Source organism: Protopterus annectens, chromosome 11.part0, assembly GCF_019279795.1.
Source record: "Protopterus annectens isolate FY-2018-M chromosome 11.part0, PAN1.0, whole genome shotgun sequence".
Lineage (NCBI taxonomy): Eukaryota > Metazoa > Chordata > Ceratodontiformes > Protopteridae > Protopterus > Protopterus annectens.
In genome coordinates this window covers 1,390,421,393-1,390,447,739 of record NC_056745.1, presented here as the reverse complement: position 1 = coordinate 1,390,447,739, position 26,347 = coordinate 1,390,421,393, and the positions used below count along the sequence as shown (strand labels likewise).

General features: G+C 38.5%; 1 protein-coding gene across 2 annotated transcripts in view; it reads left to right on the top strand.

Moving 5' to 3' along the window:
- The window catches only part of DOCK4 (dedicator of cytokinesis 4), a 3,006,016-nt gene that overhangs the window by 2,354,717 nt on the left and 624,952 nt on the right, over positions 1 to 26,347 (top strand). For both annotated transcript variants that reach the window (XM_044088673.1, XM_044088674.1), the window contains exon 30: positions 9,475 to 9,533. In XM_044088673.1, coding sequence (XP_043944608.1) covers positions 9,475 to 9,533 — 59 coding nt within the window. The remainder of the gene's footprint in view (positions 1 to 9,474; positions 9,534 to 26,347) is intronic.

Below are 26,347 nucleotides of genomic sequence, written 5' to 3'. Positions count from 1 at the left end.
GAGTCATGTTAACTTAAAAATAAAATAGATTTTACAAAGGAAGACGAATTCTTGATATCCTAGATCAGTTTCCATATTTGTTGTAGGATGTGATGTTATTTACTCACACTGCCATGTTTGTGTAGGACATGGAAAGGAATAGGACCTTTTATTCATCCTAACCAGTCATGGAGTTTTATAGCATGGTACAACACACTCCCTGTTTTTTATTCAGTAGATGTTTCTAATTAAACATTGCAAACTACGGGCAAGGCAGATTAATATCGAGGCACTTTTTGTTGGTAATGTTCCATGTAGTTTTAATTTTCAAATTTTACATGTCATTTCTGTTATTTAGCTTTTTCTCTTTGCCTTGATTGTGCAAACACATTACTTTCTGTGAAGCCCCTGGTTGAACATGTAAACAGAGCTGTTTTTTCCTAATTGTCAATGTGGAAGATGAAAACAATTGCAAAGGCTTAACAGAGTAAGACAGTAAAAGCCCACTGAAGTTCTCCAGTCTTATTCAGTTTAATTTTAGTGAATGACTGCTTTTAGAATGATTTTTAGTGTTCGAGTGATTCAACAACACTGTCTTACATAGTATATGAAGCACATGTTCATTTCGTTGGGTACATTTCCTTCAACCATTTATGACACATTTGCATTTCTCTAAATTTCATTTGTGACCTACAGCTCACAAGGGTGTAGTTTCTAAATTATTTTACCTTTGCTGTGGCATTTAGATTGTGTGCACTGTGATTAAATGCCCCCTAGGTTATTTTCTTCTGAAACTTTACAGAACATCTCTCATCTATTTCTAATTTAAAACTGATATCCTTTCTGCACCGACAGAAAATTGACGTTTTAATGCTGAAAGAGAAAACATTTGAACTTGAAAGATGCAAATTAACTTTTGTCCTTTACTGTCAGCAAAAATGAAGTACTACACACATGCTGTGTTTTCTTTGTAGATGTATTAGATTTTCACAAGTGAGATGTTCACTATATCTCATTTTATGTAACATTATGATTAAAAGCTTTCCCACTGCATTGCATGTGTGTCAAAAGGCTTAAATATAAAATATCTGTTCAAGTAAATATATTTGCATAAATGCATTATTAATGCGGATTTAAAAAATGGCTACCGTAGACACAGTGAAAATATTATGTAACACTATTATTGTGTTCATTCAGCTATAGGGAAGACACATATAATTATTACTAATGAGCTATTATGACACCTATTGCTGTGGAGGCAAGATGCACGTCTGCAGTGACAGTGCGTATCAGACTTGGTAGCAGAAGGGCCAACTGGGGTAAAGGAAGAAGGAAAAGGGGTAACTTCAGCAAAAAACTTTTCCTTGTCTCTCTCAGTCTCTCTCTCTGAGGAAGGGAGCATGTTCCTGGGGAAACTGCTGCAGAGCACCTCCTTGTGGAGTGAGTGACTTATGAGTAGACTGTAGACAGCAGACTACAAATGCTGTTTGCAAGAACCTGCGTTTAACCAAGGCAGTCATCCAGGGAAGCAGTTATCTGCCACTCCAGCAATTCTTGTTGATGAAAGTTTAGTCTGCTTGAGTTAAGGATGCACGATGCACAGGTGGAGTTTCCTTAGGTGATACCTCTCCATCCCCTAGTGTTCCATACCTGGTATGCAGTCAACAAAACCATTAATATCAAAAGATTATTTTGTGAGGGGTCTATATTCAGGCACACTTTCCAAGTGGGAAGCTGGACACACTGCATCTATTTGCTTGCATAATCAAAAGCAACATTGTGCTAGTCAGGGGAGGGGACATTTCCCCCACTGCATCACCCAGCCTTAGAATACCACAGCTACTCATTGTTCAGAGTCTGCACCCCATTCCTGCTTTTAATCACAGCTTATCTTGTTCACACGGCACCCTGTAAGTTCAGTGACAACACTTCTTTCAGCGGTCTGTTAACTAACTAGTAACTACTACCAATAGTATCCTTAGCAGAAGTCGACTTAAATCCCAAGACACTGACCATACTACACATTCATATAAAAGTCTAACGTCCCAGACCCACTTTTGTTATATTTAAACTGAACAAACGTTCTTAGTGTTCTTTTTTTCTCTTCAGTTGACATTCTCCCCTATCAATTTTCTGACAGAAAAGTCATATAGTATCCTACATATACTAAATGAAAATGCAGCTTTAATTAATTCTTTTCCCAGAAACCTGGAAAATAATTATGCCTGTGAGTTTAACTTTCTTCAACCCCCCCCCCCCCATTTCTACTTCTGCTTTGTGAACTGTATTCTTCCTTGACAAACTGAAGCAATTCCCCCCCAAATGATCCAAAAGAAAATTTTTAATAGTATTATCTTTATTTTTGAGGGAGAGGACACACTACCATAACATATGAAAACAAAATAGTGACATTATCAGGATGAAACAAAAAATCTTTTTTTTTTTCTCTGTTGACTTGCTTACCTGCTTTCAAACTCTTTGGCTGTCTCCAGCTTCTAATTCCATTTCCTTTATACACCGCTCGCTTTTCCACAGTAAACCATAAACTCATTCATTTCATTAGATGAATACTCTGCTCTCTATATATAATTACCAAATGCTCCTTTTTTATAATAAAGCCCTCATTTTTCTTAAATTTCAGTACATTTGTGATACGTTTTCCTTATTTTTGTGTAAGCTGCAATCTTCCAGATATGGCCTCAGCAAGAGTTTTCCTCAAAATTCTAAGCCTCATGGCATCAATATTCCTTTTAATGCAACTAACCAGACTACACGAGAAAAACTCAGTTGTACTTTAAGAATTGTTGGACCCGGTACCTTCATCTGTAGGATGTCTAGGTACCAGTGCTGGATTTTTTGAAGCAAAAGTTACAGTGGTGGAAGGATCAAATATATCTCATTCCAGACCTACTCTTCTGCCTCTAGACCCCAGTTTAGACAGTCCAGACAGACTCATAAGATTTTGCTTGGGGAACAGTGTACAGGGGAGTTATGGTACAAGGCGAATGGGGTTCTTTTAGATGCACATAAACATCAAAGAAATGTTAGCAGCAATTCAAACCTTAACGATTCTTCCCCACTTATGGCCTCCAGGTCCCCTTTTATCTGTCACAGACAACAGCACACTCATGTGGTGTGTGAGCAGACAAGAGGGTATAAGGTCCTGTCCTCTTTGCCTGTTTGTAGTCATGGCCTGGGAGCTACCTGTACCGGATTCTGTGACTCTTTAGGTCTCATACATTTTGTCAGAGCAAAACATAGTGGCAAACAGACTAAGCAGATGCTGAAAAGATCCTCACGAGTGCAAGCTCCATGTAGAGGTCTTCCAAGACTTGCTCCAGATTGGGCAAACACCTCAAGTAGATCTGCTAGCCTCCTTTCAGAACAGACAACTGCAAACATTCTGTTGAAGGCATCCTTGTAGCCATATTTGGAAGACATGTGCTCTATCATTCCCATGTCTGGGAATGCTCCTGCATGTATTTCCACCCTTTCCAGTGATTCCCAAAGTACCTTTAAAGAGTCAGAAAGAATTACCAAAGATCATTGTCGTAAACCCCCTCTTGGCCCAAGCAAAGTTAGTTCTCCCTTTTAAAGGAACAGGCCAAGGACAATCATCACAAGTTTCCTCATTAGACTGTGTCTGCTCACACAGCATCACGGGCAAATGGTGCACCCCAGCTTAGAGCAATTGCAGCTGATAGCCTGGATGATATTATTTTGATGCTGTTTAGGCACTTGTTCCATGAGCAGCAAGAAAACCTCAACCAAATATTTTATTTACATGTATAAGATGCTTTTGGGTGGTGCCTAGCTCATTACAGAAGCCCCATAAGTGTTTTGATCACTCTGTTTTTTTAAATATGTGTGAGAGCTACTTAGAGAGGGTTTATCATTTGCTTCTTTTAAGGTGCATCTTGCAGCCATCTCAGCTTCTCTGGCCATCAATCCCCATCTTTTGTATCTTTTTTGGTCTTTGTTATAGTCGTTTGCAAAGTTAATGGTATATAAAGCAGTCAGAAATGAAAGTAATAAGTCTAACAGAGTAACTCAGAAGGTTATTTGCCAGCAAATATTAGAAGTGCTCATACTACAAATGACATTTCTGTCACATGTGGGGTCATTTAGGCAGAAAAAGTGTTGCTTTTATAAAATTAGAAAACTACTAGAACAATATGTTTTGCATTAGCATACATTTTTTCTGAAAGACATGAAGTCTGAAACTCAAATGTCTCTCATTGTTTAGAGACTTGTTGTCCTTACAGATTTGTGAGAAAACAACAGTTTTACGAGTAACACATGACAAGTATGACTCAAACATCTGGGCAGTCTATTTTTAAAAACAAAGGATGGCACAGTGGTGAAGCAGTAGCATTGTCACCTCACGGCAAAAGGTTACCCGGTTCGATTCTCGGCTGGATTGCCTTCTGTGCGAGGTCTGCATGACCACCCTGCATTCATGTGGGTTTTCTCCAGGTACTGTGGTCTGCTCCCATGTTACAAAGGCAAGTGTCTAGAGCATTCCTCCCAGGGCTTCTGCTGAAAATTGGCTTTGTTCCAAGTCGGAGTTTCGAAGTTAACAAATGTTAAGTAAAATAACTAAAATAAAATAAAACGCAGGAATTGAATAGGCTTCATCTTCTGCATATGAGGATACATATGGGGCCCTCTTCAACCTTAGCAGCATTACTCTTAATCTGTCAAGTTAAACTTTAATAGTAGTAGTGTCACAAGCAAGGTGCCATGTCCTTGGTCACAGGTAATGACAAAGGACATCACCCTGCTTGTTAGTTTCTTGCTTTATTATCACCATTGTTTGTCAATGTTTTCAAAATGACCAGTGCCTGGTAACGCAATGTCTTCCATTATGTCATTCCATTTTATACAAACTTTTTGATGTTTCCCATCATAAAAGAGATAAAAATAGCATTATAAAGGGACAAATGACCAGGATATGAGACCAAGTGATCTTGTTGAAAGTCTTCCATTAGTTACTGTGAACATTGTCTACTTAATGTATTTTTTCTGCTAGGGTTATGGATTGACCAAAGTGCTTGTATTGCTCAGCTTTTACCACATTAGTCTGATCTTTGTAGAATAAGTATTTATTGGCCTTTTTCAGCATATCATTTTGTTTCCTTCTCCATGTACTGCCTTTTGTTGTCTTTTGATATTAATATGGGTTCAACCATACAAGGTACCTTCATGCTAAAATTGGGTTTGAACAACAAGTGTGTTGGTGCATGTCCAGCAGTGGGATAAATGGAACTTCTCTGGGCTCTCATTATGTTCAGGAGCTGTTACCAGCAGGTAATTTAATGTTAGTAGCCCTCATTGCCTTGTCTGTTGTATGTGAAATGTTCCAGTAGACCACTTTCTTGGGGACATAGTGGAGTCATTTTGCTTTGGATAGTACTTTGGCAGTCAAAACATTTCTTGAGCTGATTTCTGTTGTGGGGTAGACAAATTATCATTGGATAGTCAAATGTTTAAAAAAAGCATGAACGGTGCAGTGGGGAATCTCAGGTAGCCTTGTCTGACAACAGACGTGTTCATTCATACATACATCCAAAGGACAATGCTTGTAACTTTTGTGCTGTCTGCTGCATTTATGTATTTTTTGTTACAGTCTCTTTTGTTTGTCTTTTTATCTTCATCCTTTATCTTTCTATGTCATCTGTTGTTTTATTACATTTTTTTTTGACATTCAGTTTCCTTACCCCTACAGTGCTGCCGTACTGCAATATCTAGATTTTTAACTTTTTTTTTTAATATCTGTAAATTCACAATTGTTTTCTAGGGGTTGTAGCCTGCTATAATAACATCTGTGTGGCCCCACGTTTCTTTTACTTTGTATGGCTAATTTTTAGTATCTTGTATTCTACATTTTGCTTTTGCTTATTTATCACATTTTGGAACCTTCTGTATTGCATCATGTATGTCATAAGTCTGTTCTCTTACCTTTTGTAAATGCAAAGCATCAGTCCTTCATCTCTTGAAATTGTTAATGCAGTTACATAATTGTTACATTTTGATCCTTGCATCTACTTTGATGTAGATGTCACAGTCTGAAAGTTTTGCAGGTTAAGGAACTCTACAAATACTTTTCCTTGTTATATATTTACTTCAGCTTGAGACTTTCTGTTTCTAATATGACTAATATGTTATAGTCTCTTGGTCACCCCTACATTTGGCCAAGTTGTTCATAAAATTGTGCTAACAATAATGCAACCTGGACGATTGGATGGTAACCATAAATTCACCCCTGGGTTTCCACCTGTGTCCCTCTTGGATAGGGGCAATAGGTGCTGATTGTGAAAACAAGGGTAGAAATTGGCTAGGCTTGTAAAGGCCCTAGGGCTATTAGCCTAGTAACTTCCTATGATCCTAATAACATGGTTTTACACTTACACGAAATGTTTGTTCCCTATAGTTTTTGTTTTTGTAATGTGAAAAATTAACTTGTCACACTTAACATAATTAAGCAACTTTTTTTTTTTTTAATTGAATAAGAGAGTTATCCTGATCATAAGTTCTCATACTGCAATGTACAGAGACTTACAACTAGAAAAAATTACAGCAGTTAACTCGACCTGTCTGAGTAAATCACCAAACATAGACTGCGTAGGGAGAATAAACGAGAATGCCATGGAAACTGTTTTCAGGGGCTAGTTTTTTGCAGACATAAAGTAATCAAACTCAGGCAAGGATAAGTTCAAATGGAGGAAGCAAATTGTATTGACTTGAGAGAAGAACATGAAAGCACAGCTTACTATATTACTGTGAAAAGTCAACTGTCAATGCTATAATCGTTTCATTTGAAAAGTGTCTGAGAGTTCTTATAGAAACCATAGGACAAACCTTGGGTCAGTTTTGTGAGGCACTATCATTTCCATAAATACAAGTAAGCATACTTCTGTGTCTCTTCTCTCTTATTTATAGACTAACAAGTGGTAATTTCATACTTATGCTCCATCAGACAGAAAAATCTAATGTTGTTGCATGACAAAATGACTCCCAGAATTGTAGTAAATAATATTAACAGGAATATTTACTACAAGCCTGGGAGTCATTTTGCCATATGGCTGCTTGACCATTTCCTTTGACTCACCTTACATCTGGACACGGGTATGACTAGATAAAAATAACTTTGCTATAACCTCATCCAGAAGAAAAACAAACTAAAAATAAAACAAGACCTAGTGCATCCTCTGTATCAGAGTAAATCCCCCACCCCACAGCTCCATAATAATGGCATTGGAGAACTGAAAATTTGATTAGTTCATGATTAAATGGAATGAAAACTGCTTAGAAGGCTGTGAAGCTTGAATAAACCCTATAAAAATAATATGCTACAACAGGGGTTCCAAAAGCAACCATTCTGGGTCCATTTTTATTCCATATATTCATGTACACTATTGAACAGCAAAGTTTACTGATGGCACTAAAACTGCAGGACTGGTGACCAACACTAATGATCAGTGTACAATACAGAAGTATATTGATGACCTACAACCTTTGCTTGATTCCACTAACATATCCTTTAACTGTAAATAATATTCCATCATGCACTTTGGCACATAAGATGTTGGATATTCATACAGACTAAAATATGTTGGTGCTGTGAGGACTTGGGTATTTTAATAGCCAGTAATTTTAATTTTAGAGCTCTTAAAATACATTTGTTGGGAAAGATGTGTAGGCATCATGAGGAGTATATCAAGACCAATAAATTCTAGTAATATTGTAATTTTGTTTCCACTATGTATAAGCCTAATAAGGCCAATATTGGACCGGTTAGGGCAAAAAATTATTTCAATATGAAGATGCAAAAATGTGCAATAGGCTACCAACTGAATCAAGACAAGCAGAAAATTAAAAAAAAAAAGATTTTAATAACAGCATTCATTCATGTTATGGGAACAGGGTTTACTGGACATTGTCCTCTTTGAAAGAGTTTTGCAAAGATCTCTTATGAGGTCTCTATGCTGGAAACACACATTGAGCAGTTCCATATAGACAACAACTCACTTGTACAAACATGAAGAAGGTAAGTCTTTCAAAAGAAAGAAATGACCTCCAGTGCACACTTAGAAAGTTACACTGGCAGTGATTTCATTTAAAAAAAAAAAGGGAAACAGCAACTGCTGAGGAAGATTAGCTTCACCAAGCTGACCTTGAACATGTGGTACCTCATGAGATTTAAACTCAGTGAGGTGTAGAGAAGCCAGCTTGGCTATCACAGTACAGTTCTGGAAAGCCATGGTTGGTCACATGCTTAGGTTGCTGGAGCATTTATTTTGTATTTGCAAAAGATTTACCTCTTTAACGCTGACATTGCTGATTATTCTATGGTGTTTATTATGTCTGTAGCAGTAGATGTGCCAGCTGCCGTGTCCGATTCATCCTGATAGCACTTGAGAAGCAGAGCACATGTAGAGCTTTTGTCTCAATGTATCTTAATCACAGTACTAAAAGTGCCATGAGTAAGTGTATTAAACCTAAGAAAATTACTTTTGCTGAATAAGAAATGCTAAAGACTGCTTTCTTGCTCAGTTAAAAATATCTGTTCACATTTAAATTTATTGTGACTCAGCAATAGAAAATTGCAGTCCACTCTGCCTACAGTTACAGTGTCAGACTTAATTGACAGGTGTTAATGAGTTAATGTGTGATATACAGGTCATATATAAGAAATATATTGGCCAAATATGATGCCTTAGGGCTGTATTTTTCAACAGTATTCTCCCATCTATACCTTAAGTACAAGCAGAAGGCAATGTATTTTCAAAAAGACTAATCAAATAACAGTAAAAATGTTTAATGTAGGGGTTGCAATGTTCACATAATTACAAAAAATAATGCAGAACAGTTACAGGCCCGATCTGTTGTAATCATCTAATTAATTAATTATTTATGTGATTCCAGAATCATATCTACAGGCATGTCCATTTGCATCGTATATTGTTAATCTTAATGCAGTCATCCTCTACCCCAAACACACACACATGTAGAAGACAGTAAAGACCCAGCAACAACTGTTATATTTAAAGAAAGAAAAAATGTATTTTGTTGACCAAGTGATTGATTCATTCATTTATTCATTGTCTGGTTGTCTTCTTTCTCCAGTTCACTGTCTTGAGGAAGCCGAAGCACACATCTCATTATTCACAGAAAAAATATGCAGACATACATAACTCAGGGAGATGAATCCATATGAACAAAGTAGACCTAAGCTAGTTGTACAGAGGATGAAGAGTATTATGGGCTGCTTTCTGCAGTCAAGGGTTTGATTCCTTTATTCTCCATGTGCCTGCTGTGTGACTCTGAGCAAGTCACTTAACTAGATAGTGATGTAGGGTAATTGGGAAATGATCTAGGCTCTTCAGTGCTCTCCTGGGCTGTATGTGTTGTAATGAGCTTTGAATCTAGTGAAAAAAAGAAATTGTCAGAAAATTAAGAATTTAAACCATATTTATTTTCTATCCTGTACAGGTATGGTGACATGCGAGTGATGATGGGATGTGAGATCTTCAGCATGTGGCAAAATCTAGGTAAACATTAAATAGAATGCGTTTTTTTTTTCTTTTGAGTAGCTTTGGATAACTGTATCTGATAAATACAGTATGATGTTATGAGACTTGGTTGAAGTTGCACAAGAAAAGCTGTCATTACTGTGGGTGATCCCAAATCAGAAAATAGCAGAGCTCTCTCAGCCGTTTCTTATGATGTACATAATAAAGATAAGAAATGTTTCTTTCTGTTTTCAAGGTAAGAATATAATAAGCTTGAGCTGAAACTGGGGGTACAGTATTTGAATATTCAGTAATGCTGACAGAGAAAACTATCAAGAACTATTACTCCCACCACAGTGTTTATGGAAGCATATTTCTGGCTGCTGTCCCTCAAAAAATGTATTTGATTTCACCCATCAAACCATTGTGCCCATCTGTAGACCTGTTATCCACCCCCTATAAAAGCTGTGCAACCCATTCTTCTAGTCTTTCTGTGAAACAGTATTTCTCAAGTCAGTCTTAAACGTATCATTTTGTATCATCAGCCCTTTTTTGCTTTGCACCTTTTCCTTCACCCTCAAATCTTCCCTTTTCACCAGCTGATACTATTGTTATGAAACTCTACCATAGGTTCATAGGTTCAGAGGTAAGTACTAGGCTATCTGCCCTTGTGGGCTATTTTAAGCCTATCCAGTTTCCCTTTTTGTGCTCAAAATACCCTACCCCATTTGGTTATAGAATAACCATACCCATGGTCAATAATTGTATATTACCCCTGCTGAGAATAATTGGGTTCATATCATGGATAATGTGAAGGGACATATGCCTAGGATATAGCATTTAGGACCTGCATCTGTCCATTAGTAGTAGTAGGGGGCAGTGCAGTGGCAAATTTTCTCTTTCTCATCCATGGGTCTGAGTTGCACTTAAAATGGACTGAGATGAGCTTTGTTTTATGTGGATGGGGAGTCTGTTCCAGAGCAGCAGTATCCTCTGCAGAACATACTGCCCCTCAAAACTGTTCTGAAGATGTCGTAAAAGATATTTAGATCCCAATCCACAAGGGGGGGATCCACCTTGGATCCCGGAAACTACCGTCCCATCAGTCTGACAAGCCTTATCTGCAAGGCCATGGAGCGTATTATCATGGAACTTATAAACAAAGACATTGGCAACCTTCAAACACTGGACCCCATCCAGTTTGGGTTTGTGAAGGGCCGATCTTGTCTCATGAACCTGATTGACTTCTTTGAATCAGTCTCCAGAGCCATGGACAAGGGTAAGGTGGTCCACACAGCCTATCTAGACCTTGCCAAGGCCTTTGACACCATCCCTCACTCTGGAATCATAGATAAACGTACTAAGTTGGGCATTAATTCCTATGTCACCCAATGGGTTGCTAAATGGCTTACTGATAGAACCCACACTGTAAAAGTAGCCGACTCCAAATCCAGCTCCAGACAAGTGACAAGTGGAGTACCTCAGGGTTCAGTCCTGGGGCCGCTCTTGTTTGGCATCTACTTCTCTGAAGTACAGGTCAACACTAAGGGACTCTGGCTAACAAAGTTTGCAGATGACTGCAAACTGGGAGCCATTATTGAATCCCAAATGATGTGGATACTCTACAAAAGGGCCTTACAGAAACAGATGCTTGGTGCCAGAGCCATGGGCTCAAGCTCAATGCCAAGAAATGTATTGTTATCCCATTACCATATAGGTGGCAGTACACTAAACACAGAAAGTGTGATAAGAGACTTAGGGATACAGGTGGACAGTGGTCTCACCTTCGATAACACAACAGTCAGGAAATCCTTCTATGTGGCACACCTCATCACGAAGGGCTTTTCATCCAGAAAAAAGGAGGTCATTGTCCCACTGTACTCATCCCTCATTAGACTCATTATAGAATACAATGCCCCATTTGGTATGTACCTCTCAAGACATCTGCAACAACTGGAAAGGCCTCAGAAATACCTCACTAAAAGAATCACAGGCCTAAAGCAGATGCCCTACACCGACCACCTTAAAAAACTCAAGCTATACTCTGTCGCATATCGTCTACTCAGAGGCGATCTCTCTAACATACAAGGCCATGTCAAACCCAGAGCTGTTGGACATGCTACAAAATCCCAATCCCTCAGAGCTACACGCCCAGGGATCTAAACCTTGTCATCACAATAAACAAAACATGCTGGAGGGATAGGTTCCTGACCCAGAGACTCCCAGACTCTGGAATAGATTGCCCATACATGTCAAGCAGAGGACCTCTTCAAGAGGAACCGGATCACGTCAGTCACCCTGCTAGACAGGGGTCCAGGAAGGTAAATAATGTGGGAAGAAATAGCCATTGTATAGGCCCTAGGGCTGATAGCCTAGTACCAACCTATGAACTCAAATTTCGGATGCTGTTTGACTTGCTTATATGCAGTAAATCCATCAGTAATGGATTGGAGAATGCCTTTTATGCCAGACACAAGTCAACACTAAGCAGTCTGTAGGATACAGAATATAGTGACAGGACTTTGAGTCAGTCCATGTAGGACATGTTTGTTTAGGCCTTGTATCCTTTTAGTAAGATATCTCTATGGGTATTCCAGTTGTTGCATGTGTCTGGAGTGAGACATGCCAAAGAGGACATTATATTCAGTGACTGGCCTAATGAGGGATGAATAAAGGGAAACAATAATATCTGTAGATCTGGACATGATCCCTTTGTTTATAAGATGTGCAATATAGGAGGACTTTCTTAGAGCAGTGAACATATTGTCAAAAGTTAAGTCCTGAACAACTGAGCCAACACTTAGGGGTGTATTGTCAGTGCAGTAATTCCTATGGGTAGATGACTTCCAAAAGGATACAATAATGCATTTTTTGGCATTTAGTTTCAGACCATGATTTCGACACTAGTTATTTTTTTGAGACAAATGTTCTTGCAGGATGTCTAAATCATTTGGGGATTCAGTAACTGCTCCTAGATTGCAGACATATGCAAACTTTGTCAGCCAGAGCAATTTGGTTTTGGTTTTTACTTCACAAAAGCAGATGCCAAACAATAGAGATCCCAGCACAGAACCCAGGAGGTCTCCAGTGGTGACTGTCTGTTTGTGGATGTAACTTCCCCTATTTTGATTGTGTGTGTCCTACCTATGAGCCAATTGGCAATACAGTAGGGGTCATAGGGGTTTATTCCCAGTTTATTTAGCTTTACTACTATGCCTGAGTGGGGAATAGTGTCAAAAACTTTTGCTAGGTCGAGGTATGTGGTGTGTGTCATTTTGCCTTCATCTGTTGTTTTGATGACCTTTTCAAAAAAATCCACCAGGATGAGTAGGCATGACCTACCTTGACAAATCCAAACTGAGATGGATCTATGTTCAGCCGTCTTTTTTAAACCATTTTGTACGTAACCCATTCGCTCCTCCTTTCCTCATTCTGTAGCACTTCCATTTCCCCTTTCTGTGTCTATAGCTGTTCAGTTATGTTTCTTTTTTGATTATTTTACTTTTCCATATTTTGACTGTGGACTAAATATATTAAGCCTGATATGCCCTGACTTGTGCTTAGTCAGACAAGTGTGTGACAGCAGTATGCCTTTAACCCATTTCTAAGTCTCTGCTTCCATTTGTCTTGCTGATTTGTAGCACAGTTTTCAAACTTTATTTATGCTGTTCTGTCAGCTCATTCTGTTGAAACACAAAGTTCAAGGCACCTTGCGGTTTTCCACTGTAATCCATTCATGACCAATAAGAGCTTCATGCTTCGTGATCTTTTTTGAGATGTGATTGTAATCCTCAAGAAAGTTGTTCTCTTCCTTTGAAGCCAGTGGCTGACAGTCTTTAGACATTGTATTGGGGCTTCATCCAACAAAAACAGTTGCCATCGCATTTATTCATCATATCTGCTGCAATCTGCCCACAAAGACTGTACTCTTTAGCATACACTTAATAGTGTTAGACACAAATATGCTTTGCTATTCCACTAGGCACTTTGTTTACACAGCTATTTTTTTCAGTCAGCCATTTCCCTGTGTACTGCAACAAATTTGGCCCCATCCATATTTTTTAATTTCTTGTTAACTGTCTTATGAGACCCATTTACTTGAACTGAAGGATCCCTGTTCAAACACCTCAGGAATGCAGACATCTTAGCAGTATACCAAGCAGTTCATACATGTTACCACATAGAGACTAGAAGTAGAATCTGTCTACCTACTTTGTCATTTTAAGTGGTATAAGGTTTTTGTATGGAGCCACTGAGTTTATAAAATGAACTCATCAAGACTTATTTTGTCAAGAGTTAGTCCCTTTGCACCACAATGTTGTGATCTCAGAGGTAGTTTATAATACATTTGGAGCTGCTGGTGATATTAGAGAGGATTGGGTATTGAAAACCCTTCCTAGAAATTACTGATTTTAAATGTACATGTTTTGTTGACTCTAATTTCAAGGCAGTTTACAACATATATTGAATCTATTTTCTGGAAAGCTTCACTACAGAGATATAGAATTAGTTATTAAGAAATAACATTAAAAAAATGGTCCAAACACCAAATGCTGTAGAAACATTTAATATGCATTTTGTGGGTGTACCAGCACTCAATGACAACTCCTAGCATTGATTCCCTTCTAATTAAAAGTTGACTGACATTAAATTATCTGAGTCTTTAGTGTCACCTGATTAAAATTAGTCTGTGGAAATGGTCAGTCATCTCATTGCGATCAGCAGCATGATGGTATGAATATAAATAGAAATGGCAATGACACAATACAATAAACAACAAATAGAATCCCAAGATAAGCGCTTTCATCCCGTATTACAAAACTTCATCAGCTCTAATGACTCAATGACTGCACCCAGTTTGCAATCATCAGCAAACTTTGTTAGACGTGGTAGAATCCAAACAATAGGGGCCTGTGCACAGATCCCTGTGGAACACCAGTGTTTATAAGTCTGCAGGTGGAGGTTGAGTCACAGATGTTGACTGTGTGCATTTTATCAGTGACCCAGTTTGCACCCCACCTGACAATACACAGGTTGATCTCCAGCTGGATGAGTTCATCAATGATGCCTGAGTGGGGAATAGTGCCAAAGGCCTTGACCAGGTCCATGTAGGCCAAATGCACAGATCTGCCTTTGTCCTGGGCTTTAGTGACTGTCTCAAAGAAGTCCACCAAGTTCAAGAGGCAGGATCTCCCTTTAATGAAGCCAAACTGGTTCAGGTCGAGCATTTGAAGGTCTCCTATATCTTTGTTGATAAGCTCTGTGATTATTCATTCCATAGCCTTGCAGATTAGGCTGGTTAGCCTTATGGGTCTATAGTTCCCAGGGTCTGTGGAAGTGCCTCCTTTATGTAATGGGGTGACAGTTGCTGTTTTCCATTCAGCAGGTACAAAACCAGTGTTTAGACTGTGGTTAAAAAGAGTAAACAGTGGTGCAGCTAGTTCCTTTTGTAGTCCATTTATGATATTATCAGGCCCCATAAAGGGTGTGTTTTTGGCTTTGAAGAGAGCATTTATGACCTGCTCCTTGGAGATGCTAGGTGGAGGACAGATGGTAGGGATGTTTTGGGGGATACATGGTGGGGACAGGGGGGAGAAGTTTACACTGAACCTGTCAGCTAGCAGGTTGGATATTTCTGTGGGTTCAGTATATGTGGTGCCATTAATAACCAGTTCTGCACAGATCTGTTTTTTTTTCCTTTAAGGTTTCTGACATAGCTAAAGAAGGCTTTATGGTTATCCTTAGTGAAGGGGGCTAATTTGGATTCATAGTTAGCTTTAGAATGCATTATGAGGTGTCTTTATTTGCTTGTTTAAGCCAAGGAGGGAATGCTTCCAATTCAGAGACCGTTTCTTCTTGCTCTTGGACAGCAATTTCTTTCTCTTATTGTATAACCTGTTAATGGTGGATGTCTAACAAGCAGGCTTGTTCTTTCTTGAGGATCTTATTTTGATCCTATCAGGTAAAGCCTAGTCAATACATTCATATAGATGCTTATACAAGGCATTAGTGTAAATCCTAGTGTGGGTATCCATGGCATCAGTGAGGGCAGGGGCTGTGAAGCTATTAATGCTGACACGCATTAGGTTGTAATTGGCATTGGAGAAGTTTTTAGTCTAGTTGCTGCTAATGGGGGAGGGGCAGATGTTATTGTTACTTCTAATGAGACTGATTTATGATCAGACCTCACTAGGGAGGGCTGCACGCATGGGGTGGTGCACCAGATCCAGAATATTTGGGTCCCTTGTGGGGGTGTCAACCAACTGGTCCAGGGCATTGGAGTTGATGAAGTCAAAGAACCTTTGGGCAAATGTGTTAGTACACATATAGGTTACCCATTCTATGGATGGGTAGTTAAAGTCACCTAAACCTATGGTGTTTGGTTGTATATTTAGTGATTCACGTAGATCTCAATATGCAGTGTGTGTATCCTGGTTCATGGAGGGGTTCCTATAACTGGCAGTAACTTGGAGAGTGTTCTTACCTACAATAAATAAACTGAGAACAGACCCTTGCAAATGTGCTGCCTAAAAACAAGCAGTATGTTCATAACAATTGTAAGCATCAGCTTTATTCATCTGCCAGGTTACTTTCCTCTGCACAAGTAAAACTCCACAGTCAGTAATAGGGCTGTGTTAATCCTAGCCCTAAGGTTGCTACTGTCTAGTTGCGCATGTTTAATTCAGTGCTTAGTTGCTTGTTAGATCTTCTGGTTTTCTATTGTTATTTCACTGAGTTCTGCACCTTTTAAAACTTCTGAAACCCAAGCCGTACATAATGACTACAGATTGTGCCATCATTTTAGACGTTTCACTAATTGAAGAAAATCTATTTTTTGACAGTTCTATTGGTAAATGTTGTGAATGGAAATAAAATGGTTCTGTAGAGATGGAATACAGTGAAAATATTTAAAAGTCCTTCTCTTCTAACCCCTGTATTTCAGGAGTTCCACTTTATACCTTTAGTGCCAAATGTGGATATTACCTCAAAATGCAGCTGTTGTTCTATGAAAACTCCCTACACTACCACCACAGTTCTTCCCCTTTACCTGTACCTATCATTTTCATCATTTTAGTCACATGGGTGGTGCTCACTCCCCCAGGATCAACATAATTCACAATAGCTGAACATTACAGACTCTGACTGTAACACTGCAACTACAATTCACTGCCAACTCAAAGCGGTCTTCCTATTCACAGAGTCAAAGGGGTGCCTAAATCTCTTAATATTAGCAAAATTCACAATAGATGAATTGTTTGCGATGCAAATGTAATAATATTTCTAAAATTAATAATGATGGTGATAGTAATACTACCACTACTAATAAAAGCTCATTACAAATCCACTGCAGTTCATAATGCTCAGTTGCCCTTATTATTTTCCGTACTCATAATAATACAAGAGTGCCCACTCCCCCAACATCCCCTTGAGATAATGAGTTGTTGCGTGCATCCTGTCCAAATGATCGTAAGATCTTTTGAAATAAACCCCAGACATATCATATTTTCTAGAAAACTGCATTATGGCCTTATTCCTTCAAATTAACTTTTCTCACACCTTGGTGCCTTCACCTTTTCTGATAAAACTATAACTTCATTTTATATTTTCCATGATTTTTTTTTTGCAACAAGAACTTTGTTGAACAATAAACAGTTAACATTCATGAAAATACATCATTAGTATTATGCAACAACCCAGTTACAGCAATACTTAGCCACGGTAATCCTAACGGTAAAGTTAAAATACATTCCAAAAATCACGATAGTGTATTCTATGTTTACACTTATTGAAATGTCATGTCATAAATGCTAAACAGTGAGAAGAAATTGGAAGACCCAGGTCTCCAATGTGGAAAAAATAATTGTCAGAGTAATTAAACAAACCATTCTAGTTCATGTACGTTCAGACTCAGTTAGAGGATCACCCCCTACCATATCTCAAGCAACCAATATTCAGGGTGTTTACAACTGGTCACCACTGTATACATGGCCCAGGCTACTATTTCCGCTTATCTTTTTTCATATTTTCTCAATTTTCAATGCAAATTTGAAGAATTCCTATTTTTTTTTTTTTTAGATTTACTTTAATAGGCATTGCTAATGCATAGCATGAAAAAGTCAGAGAATGCGAGCAGCTAAAAAGCTGCCTGCAGAAATGCCAGTTAGCTATGGGGAACACAAGAGGAATAAATGAATATACGCTACTCCTTCAGATGACATTGCAAGTGGACCAAAGGAAGCTGTTTGCTGTAGACTGCTGTAGGAACAAGATGTGGGTAGTATTGTGCATTATAAAAGTGCTAATGGAACTGGAATGATTTTGATATGTCTGTAGAACCTTGAACCTTGGGAAAGGAGCTTGTTAAATGACTACTGGGGGGCTATCAGTTTAATTGTTTACCAGGCAAGGAGACCCTTAGAGTTTTGTCTCCTGAAGTTAGCATTGCCTGTCTGTTAAAGGTTATTGTTGTCCAATAACAGACGATGTGGCTTTCCTTCACTCTGAGCTGATGGTGGACCATCCCTGAGCCACCTCAGACAGATTTGGTGTGCTTGACAAGTGGATGCATACTACAACTCCCATGTAGAATCCTTAGGAAATGCACATTGTATTGTTTAAAACTTTTGTCCTAGGTCATGAATGCTTGTCATCACTGGTGAGGGGGTACTGTTAGAAATGAAATTTCTGAAAGCCAGATATCTTAGTTTCTTCTTGAAAAAGTGATTTGGTCACTGTTGATGTGACTCCCCAACTCCATGTACAAATGGGAAAAACAGGGTTGATGCCACTGGCTATATATATACAAACATACATATACATGCACATATATATAAATATAAATATATATATAGATATATATATATGTGTGTTTACGTTTGTGTGTACATAGAGTTTCATTGATAAGCATTTTCATTGAAGGGGAGGCAGCTGGTACAACTTATAGAAAGTCAGCCTTTCGAAAAATTACTGTTGTTTAAGTTAGAGATTGCAGTATAGTGGGGTTCATGGAATATACTTTTACCCCACTGTAGAATGATCTGAGAGCTGGTATAGATAATTATTAGGGGATGTGAGGGGGGCAAAGCTTAACCCCCAGCAAAACCACGTATTTTGTTTGTTTTTCAATCCTTTGTGGAGTGATGTTTTTTGTTTATGAGTAAGTCTATTCTCTGATTTTATATATATATATATATATATATATATATATATATATATATGTATATGTTTGTGTGTAAACCATTGTACTGGGAGATGTTTTTTTGGAATTGTGTTATTGCTTCTGTGCACTTGGATTTCAGTGATACCTTATTTGAGTTGTATATATGTAATATTACATGAATGTAAAATATATACTATATAAATATAAAATATATTTATATATCAATATATTTATATTTATCTCTTTTATATATAGATCATATTGCATTATCGTGTGTGTGTGTGTGTGTGTGTGTGTGTGTGTGTATATGTATATATATATATATATATATAGATATTGATACACACACACGAACATATATATATAAATATTGTTATAGATGCCACAGTAAAAACTCAAGTGCTGCAAATAACAACATGGCTTTAAAGTGCTAACATTGCACAGTGATCTCCATTGGGGAAGTTTATAAGGCCTTGAAAATGACCAAGGTAACCTTTGCTTGACCTGGGAGCTAAGCTGATGAGGAGAAAGGGGGACACAAGAGTCTGACAGGCTCCCCATATCGGGATGAGGCTGGAATTCCAATTTGCTATCATACTGATTTCTACCCAAGGCAGAGAAGGTGTAGTATTTGTGTGATTCACAGCATGCCCCTGGCTATCCCAGGAAGTTTTTCTGTACTACCATTGGATTTGGAAGCATAAGCACTAATGGACCACCGGGCAGTTATTGCTTACCTTGTTTGTTGGTGTGGTCACCAGAATTGCAGAAGTGGGGCTAGGGATAGAGAAAAAAAAGTAGCACTGCATAATTAATGACATGACTTCAGCGGAGGGATCCGCCAGATAATTAGGATGTTACCTTAAATGTGAGTAGCCTTAGGCTGGATGGAATTCAATCCAGACTCTCTGACTATAGGACCTGGGCATATCTGAGATGGAAGCAGGCTGAAGGACAGTGCAACCCAGGAAACAACCATCCTTCATGGTTGCTTGGGTCATTCCACCCCTACACTAATCATCTCTCACTTTTACCTGAATTTTCTGAGAGACAGTTGTAACACGAGAATGCATGAGTTCAAGGCCTATAGGAGGGGACTGATGATCTGCAGGAACAAAAAAAAAAATGCAATCATTATATTAATGGTCATCCCAGTGAGTAGCTGGTTTTATGCGTACCTTATAGTCTAATTGTGTGTCTAGACTATTCAAAACTAAGCAATGAAAATGCATTTAAGTGACCTCGGTGTCGCTTTCGTGATAGAACATGAATAAATGAGTCTTCTTGGGTTCTGTTCAAGCAGCTTTATTACATACAAACACATTACTACTGTTGAGTGGCCTCCAAAAGACATGCGTGAATGGGCGTGCCTTCGCTGAAGGTTGGGCGTTGGGCTGGCAACTCGGCACCATAAAAAATCTACTGCCAATCACTAGCGTACCGGAGTTCCGCTGTGGCGACCCCTAACCGGGAAAAGCCGAAAAGACAAACAACTACTGTTGACTATTGACTCTAACTTAAGTAACTTATATACAACTAATGATTAAGATCATGCATGCTCACTCCCTAGCTGTTCCTACAAAATGGCACTAAGGTTGTGCACATGTGCGGGTTATATACGTGCACGTACAGTCTCGCATGCTTCTTAAAGATACAAGCACATGCACTTTACATTCTGATCTACATCCTCCCTCTTTGAGGAATAGACTGTGCAATTGTTGTGAGACTGTTTGGCATGCCGAAATCACAGGTTATCCATAGACATGCATTATACAATGTTAAACATATAGGTAGATACAATCAAGCCAACGTTGCTGCGTATTTCACAATGGGTTTAAATACTCCTCTATGTTGTGTGACATAAAATTGGGAATTACATTTAGCAACTGAGATAGTTTCTATAAAATGGTTGATCTGTGGAATGTTCAAATCACTTTCTGGAACAGAATCAGACTTTTGAACGCATTCTGGTCTAGAAACAGTGTGTGATTAATGCTTTGATTTAGAGATTGTATCACAGATACAGTGTTGTGATTGCAATGATGATGATGAATCTGGGACAGGAAGGAGATGTTTGTAATTCCTCCTATACTCCATTCCTTTGGAATTTACCAAGTAAGATCTTGGCTTGGCACAGATGCCTGTAATCTGTCCTATTCGATCAAAACCTTTTGTTGTCTGAATTCATACCATCTCTCCTTCCCTCAACAGACAAAGTAATTTGCTTGATTGGTTGTAACTAGATTTCTGTATATTACGCTTCTTAAACAGTTGAGCCTTGATGGTTTTAGTGTTCATCGACTTAGGCTGCAACAAACTTGAAGAAATAGGTAGCACGGTTCTAGTTTGCCTGGAAAGTAGTCTTTGAGCAGGTGAGCCAAGAATAGCATTACAGGGGTATGTTTCTGAGATTAAGCAAATTCATAAACATGTCAATATTGTCAGACTTTGACCTTTCAAGTAAATGCTTTGCAGTCTGTACTGCTCTTTCAGCTAGACCATTGGACTGAGGATATTCAGGACTACTAGTGACATGTACAAAGTGCCATTCTTTTGCATATTTTTGAAACAACTGTCTAGTAAATTAAGTACCATTGTCAGAAAAAAGTTTGTGTGGACTACCATGCCTCACAGTAAGACATTGTCCTGTTCGATTCTCAGCTAGAGCGTCTTCTGTGTGGAGACATGCGTGAATGGGCGTACCTTCGTTGAAGGTTGTGCGTCAGGGCCTGCAACTCGGCACATAAAAATCTACTGCCAATCATTAGCGGACCGGAGTTACGCTGTGGCGACCCCTAACCGGGAAAAGCCGAAAGACACAACAACAACCATGAACTGAAAAATGATATTTCAACTTAGTAGTAACAGCAGTTGGGGTTAGGTTCATAGTTTATTACTAAGCTAACTGCCCTTGCGAGCCATTTTTAGCCTAGCCAATTATCCCTTGTGAGACTCAAACCCTGCACCTTGGGTTTGTAAGGCAAACACCTTAGCCATTAAGCCACCCTCCCAACCTTAAATAGGTTTGTACTAGGCTAACTGCCATTGTGGGCCATTTTAAGCCTAGTCAATAACCAGATGTGAGAATCAAACCCCTGCACCTTGTGTTTGTAAGGTAAACACCTTAACCATTACACCACCCTCCTACCCTAGGCAGTAGATCATTCTTGAGCCAATCTGAATAAAAGTCTACCAAAACTAAGTAATGTCGATTCTTTCACTCAAAGATATCAGTTCCTACAGTAGAGCAAGGTAGTTTAGGAATTGGACTTAGCTGAAACGGTTCTCTTTGCAGATGTGCTTTGGTAATATTGCATACTGAGTGAGTAGAAAGAACTCTGTCAATGTCTTTCAGTAATGAAGGCCAAAATACTAATTCTCATGCCCTTCTCTTAGTAGATGTGGTTCCTGGGTGACCATAATGCAAAATCTGAATGTGTTCTTGTTGTAAGGAAGCAGGAGCAACAATTTTAGGTCCTTTGAAAATAGTGCCATTTTCCATCAACATTTCATCTCTGTAAGGAAAATACATTTGTACTGCAGGTGATACACTAGATTGTCTTGACGGCTGTCTGACATTAGTATAGTGATTGAGCTTCTATGAAATTGGATCAGTCTGAGTGTGATCTTTGACTTAATTCATCAAGTCTAGTGATGGAAAAATTATGCACTGACATCACATCAAAGTCAAAATTTTCTTCATCAAGCTGTTCTGTTGTAACTCTAAGAGATCTGGATAAGGTATCAGCCTGATAAAGCAATTTACTTTTAGTGTGGACCAATTTGAAATTGTACTTTTGCAATTTGAGCATCATTCTTTGTAATCTCGCTGGAGTGGAATGCTTAGGCTTCTTTAGAATAGCAACTAAAGGTTGATGATCAGTTTCAATCTGAACAGTTTGACTATAAATGTAATCATGAAACGTGGAGCATGCAAATAGTATTGCCAAAAGCTCTTTCTCAATTTGAACATAATGCATCTCAGTTTCTAAGTATAACTGCACCTAGGCCAAATTTTGAAGCATCACAGGAAAGAATAACTGGTTTGTTCTCATCATAGTATTTTAACGTAAGTAGGGTGGCAATATTTTGCTTAAGGTCTTCAAATGTTTCTGGTGATGTTCTAACCATGACTATACAACATTTTTTTGTGTTAGCTCTCTTAAAGATGGTGTTAACTCACTGAAGTCTGGTATAAATTTGCCTAAACAATTGACTATGCCCAGAAAATGCTGTAGAGCTTGCACATTATCTGGTGCTGACATTTCAAGAATAGCTGCTTGCTTGGTCGGGTCTGGTCTCAAGGCTGTACTCGTAAATAGATGTCCTATGTATGTAACTTCTGGAAGTCTGAATTTGCACTTCAGAGGATTGAGCTTTAAGTTCACTTCACATGCTCTGTCTAGAACTTTCTTTAGGTTTTTGTCATGCTGTGTTTCATCATTGCCTCCAACCAAAAGATCGGCTACTATTGTGGCACATGGATAACCCAAAAAATGTGTTCCACTGTATGCTGGAAGACTTCACTTGCAGAATTTATTCCAAATGGCATCCTTAGAAATTTGTGTCTGCCAAACGGAGTACCAAAAGTAGTTAGAAATCAGGATTTGCAATCCGGCATCACTTGCCAAAATAAACCCTTGGCATTCGGTATTAGAGCTTCAACTTCTTCAACTATGCACACTGGATGATATGGTCTTTTGAATGCGTTGTTCAAATCTCTTGGGTCAGTGCATATTCTGATTTCATCTGAGCCTTTTTTGTGAGTGGTTACCATGCACAGCACCCATTCCATTGGGTCTGTGACTGGACAAATCACACGCTTGCTGCACCATTTTATCCAGCTGAGCTTTAACTTTATCTTGCATCACTATTGGAACTCTTCTTGCTGGTCGACTACTGGAGTGACCTCTGGTTCTAACTTCATGGAATGCACAACTAGAAGTTTGTGTAATTTGTCATCGAAAAAATCGGCATACTCTGAGAAAATGGCTTTGGAGAAATTGGAACTCTGAACTCCACTCACATGATGAACTTCTTTTGAAAAAGAAAGCAGATTTATTCTTGTACTATCTTTGAGACCCAATAAAGGGCTGGACTTCAGACTATGTAGAATAACAAGTTGTAACAGTTCTCAGCCAAATAACATGAACGTATCACTGAACCTTCAGTTGGAATTTCTTCACCTCCGTAAGCAACAAGTTTCGCACTACTGGTTATGTTAAGTTGTTCATTAGTTCTCACTCTTGCAAATGTGTCTGCTGATATAACATTACACTTTGAACCAGTGTCTACTTTGAGCTCTGTGGATTTTCCATTAACCTGGACAGTGCAAAATACTTCACTTCTTGTTAATAAGTTCACTGCATCAGCTCTTTCACTAAGCACTGGTACACCATCTACATAGAAAGCTAACCGCTTCGGCTCTACTTGATCAACTTGCTTTTTTGTGCGACCTTTCTTTACAATTGTGTGAGGCTTACTTGATTTACATAACTTTTAGAAATGATTTCATTTTTTACACTTGTGACATTGCTGACTATATGCTAAGCACTTCTCTTTTTTAGACTCATGATTCTCACCACAATTGTGACAGTTAACAATAAAGCTGGATTTGGGTTTTGCTGAGTCATGTTTGTGTTGCACTGAGCTGGCGCTGGAGCCTGCACCTTTCTTGGAACTTTCTGGAAAACCTTGTAGCTTATTTGGAAATCCTGTAGCTGCCACTTGCTTAGGCCTGTTCTTGTTTGCCACGTGTTGCATACTATCTGCATGTGCTCTGGAACCAACTGAAACCACCCTCTTGTCACTCACAAGCCTACTTATGTTTTTCTGTCACCTCATGGAGTTGACAAATCTCTATGGCTTCACTCAGCGTTAAATCACTGTCACAAAGTAAAATCTTTCTACCAGAAGCACTGTTAATACCACATACAAGCCTGTCCTTTATCAGCTCATCTTTTAGATCACCAAACCTACATGTTTTAGCTCTGTTTCCTCAAGTCTGTTGTATAAGCTGCAAATGTTTCCCCGGTTTCTAATCAGTTATGTAAAAGAAATGCCTTTGTAATGTAATATTCATCTGGGGGTTACACATTTCTGAAAGCTTGCACTTCAAACACTCGGGGGTCTTCCCTTGATTCGCTTGTACAGCAGTATGGTGGTCTGCACCTTCTCCTTCATGCACTGCTGGTGCATACACAAATGAATGCTCTCTTTCTATGGCCTCTGACCCTGCTAGGTTTAGCAAAATGAATGCACTGGTATGGGCTTCTCTGTCTGCATAAGCTGTTTGTATGAAAAGATTGTACTCTTACTCAGATATTCCCCAGTTCTCTGTAATATTCTGATCATATACAAGTGGTAGGGATTTTCGAAATCCATCTGCCATATTAATACATACCAGCAAAGGGGTTTGCAAATAAGGATAAATATACACACATGCACATAAGCCAAAATGAATGCCAGTAATTGTCCAGTGCCTTTGTACTCTGAACTTCTACCTTTCATTGGGCTTTTCGGAATTGTGCAAAAAAAACAAACTCAGTACTTTTGAATAACTGGACTTTGCGAAATAAACTTATCAGGCTTTTCGATACTTTACTGGACTTTGCAAAATAACTTCTTGGGCTTTTCAATGCTTTCGTAATTTTATCGGTAAAGGCAGAAATGCTAAAGTAATACACCATCACTTGCTATACTTTGGGAATTCTATTAGAAAAGGCTGAAATGGTACAGAAATTTATCATCATTTATTGACTGCGGTGGTGGTGCTGCGGTAGCGTGGTCGCCTCACAGTACGACGTTGTCCTGTTCAGTTCTCAGAGCGTCTTCTGTGTGGAGACATGCGTGAATGGGCGTACCTTCGTTGAAGGTTGTGCGTCAGGGCCGGCAACTCGGCACGTAAAAACCTACTGCCAATCATTAGCGGACCGGAGTTCCGCTGTGGCGACCCCTAACTGGGAAAAGCCGAAAGACACAACAACTTAAGAAACATTTGAGAACTTTACGATGAGAATGAATAATTCACAAGCACTGTAATACTCTTGTAATGTCTTTTGTAAGAAAATACCTCTTATCAGAGTAAGAAACATTTTTATTTATATTATTTTACATTGGTTTATCGTGGTGGTTAGACTGGGACAGTGCCCATTTTCAGCGGAGGCCCAGGGAAAAAAGCTGCAGTCTAAGCTTACATACAAATTATCACAATAAGTAATAGAAATTATAAACAAAACTGACAAAAATGAGTGTTAACATATTTACAGGATAAAAATATAAAAACAGAAATATATACCTAGTATCAAATAGAACAAGACTTTAAACACTTGAATATAGATAAATACATGGTCAAATTTATATATGTGGAGGAACATAATATTAGTTAGGAAATTAATTAGGGAGAATCACTTAGGCAAAGTAGTGCATAGTTAGTAATACTTCCATGGTGAGAGTTACAGCTAGGAATGTAACTACTTATAGAGAAGTAGTGTTGTTAGAAGGGATATGTTAACGGAGTTAGTACTTACAGCCAAATTGTATAATTAATGCTAAGTTAATAATTAACCTGGAGTGTTACATTTGTAAAGCCAGGATTCATATAAGAGTCTTTTGAGAGAGATTTTGAAATGATTAAGATTGCTTATGAATCTAATACTATGTGGAAGGGTATTCCAGTTTTTAGCAATAAAGT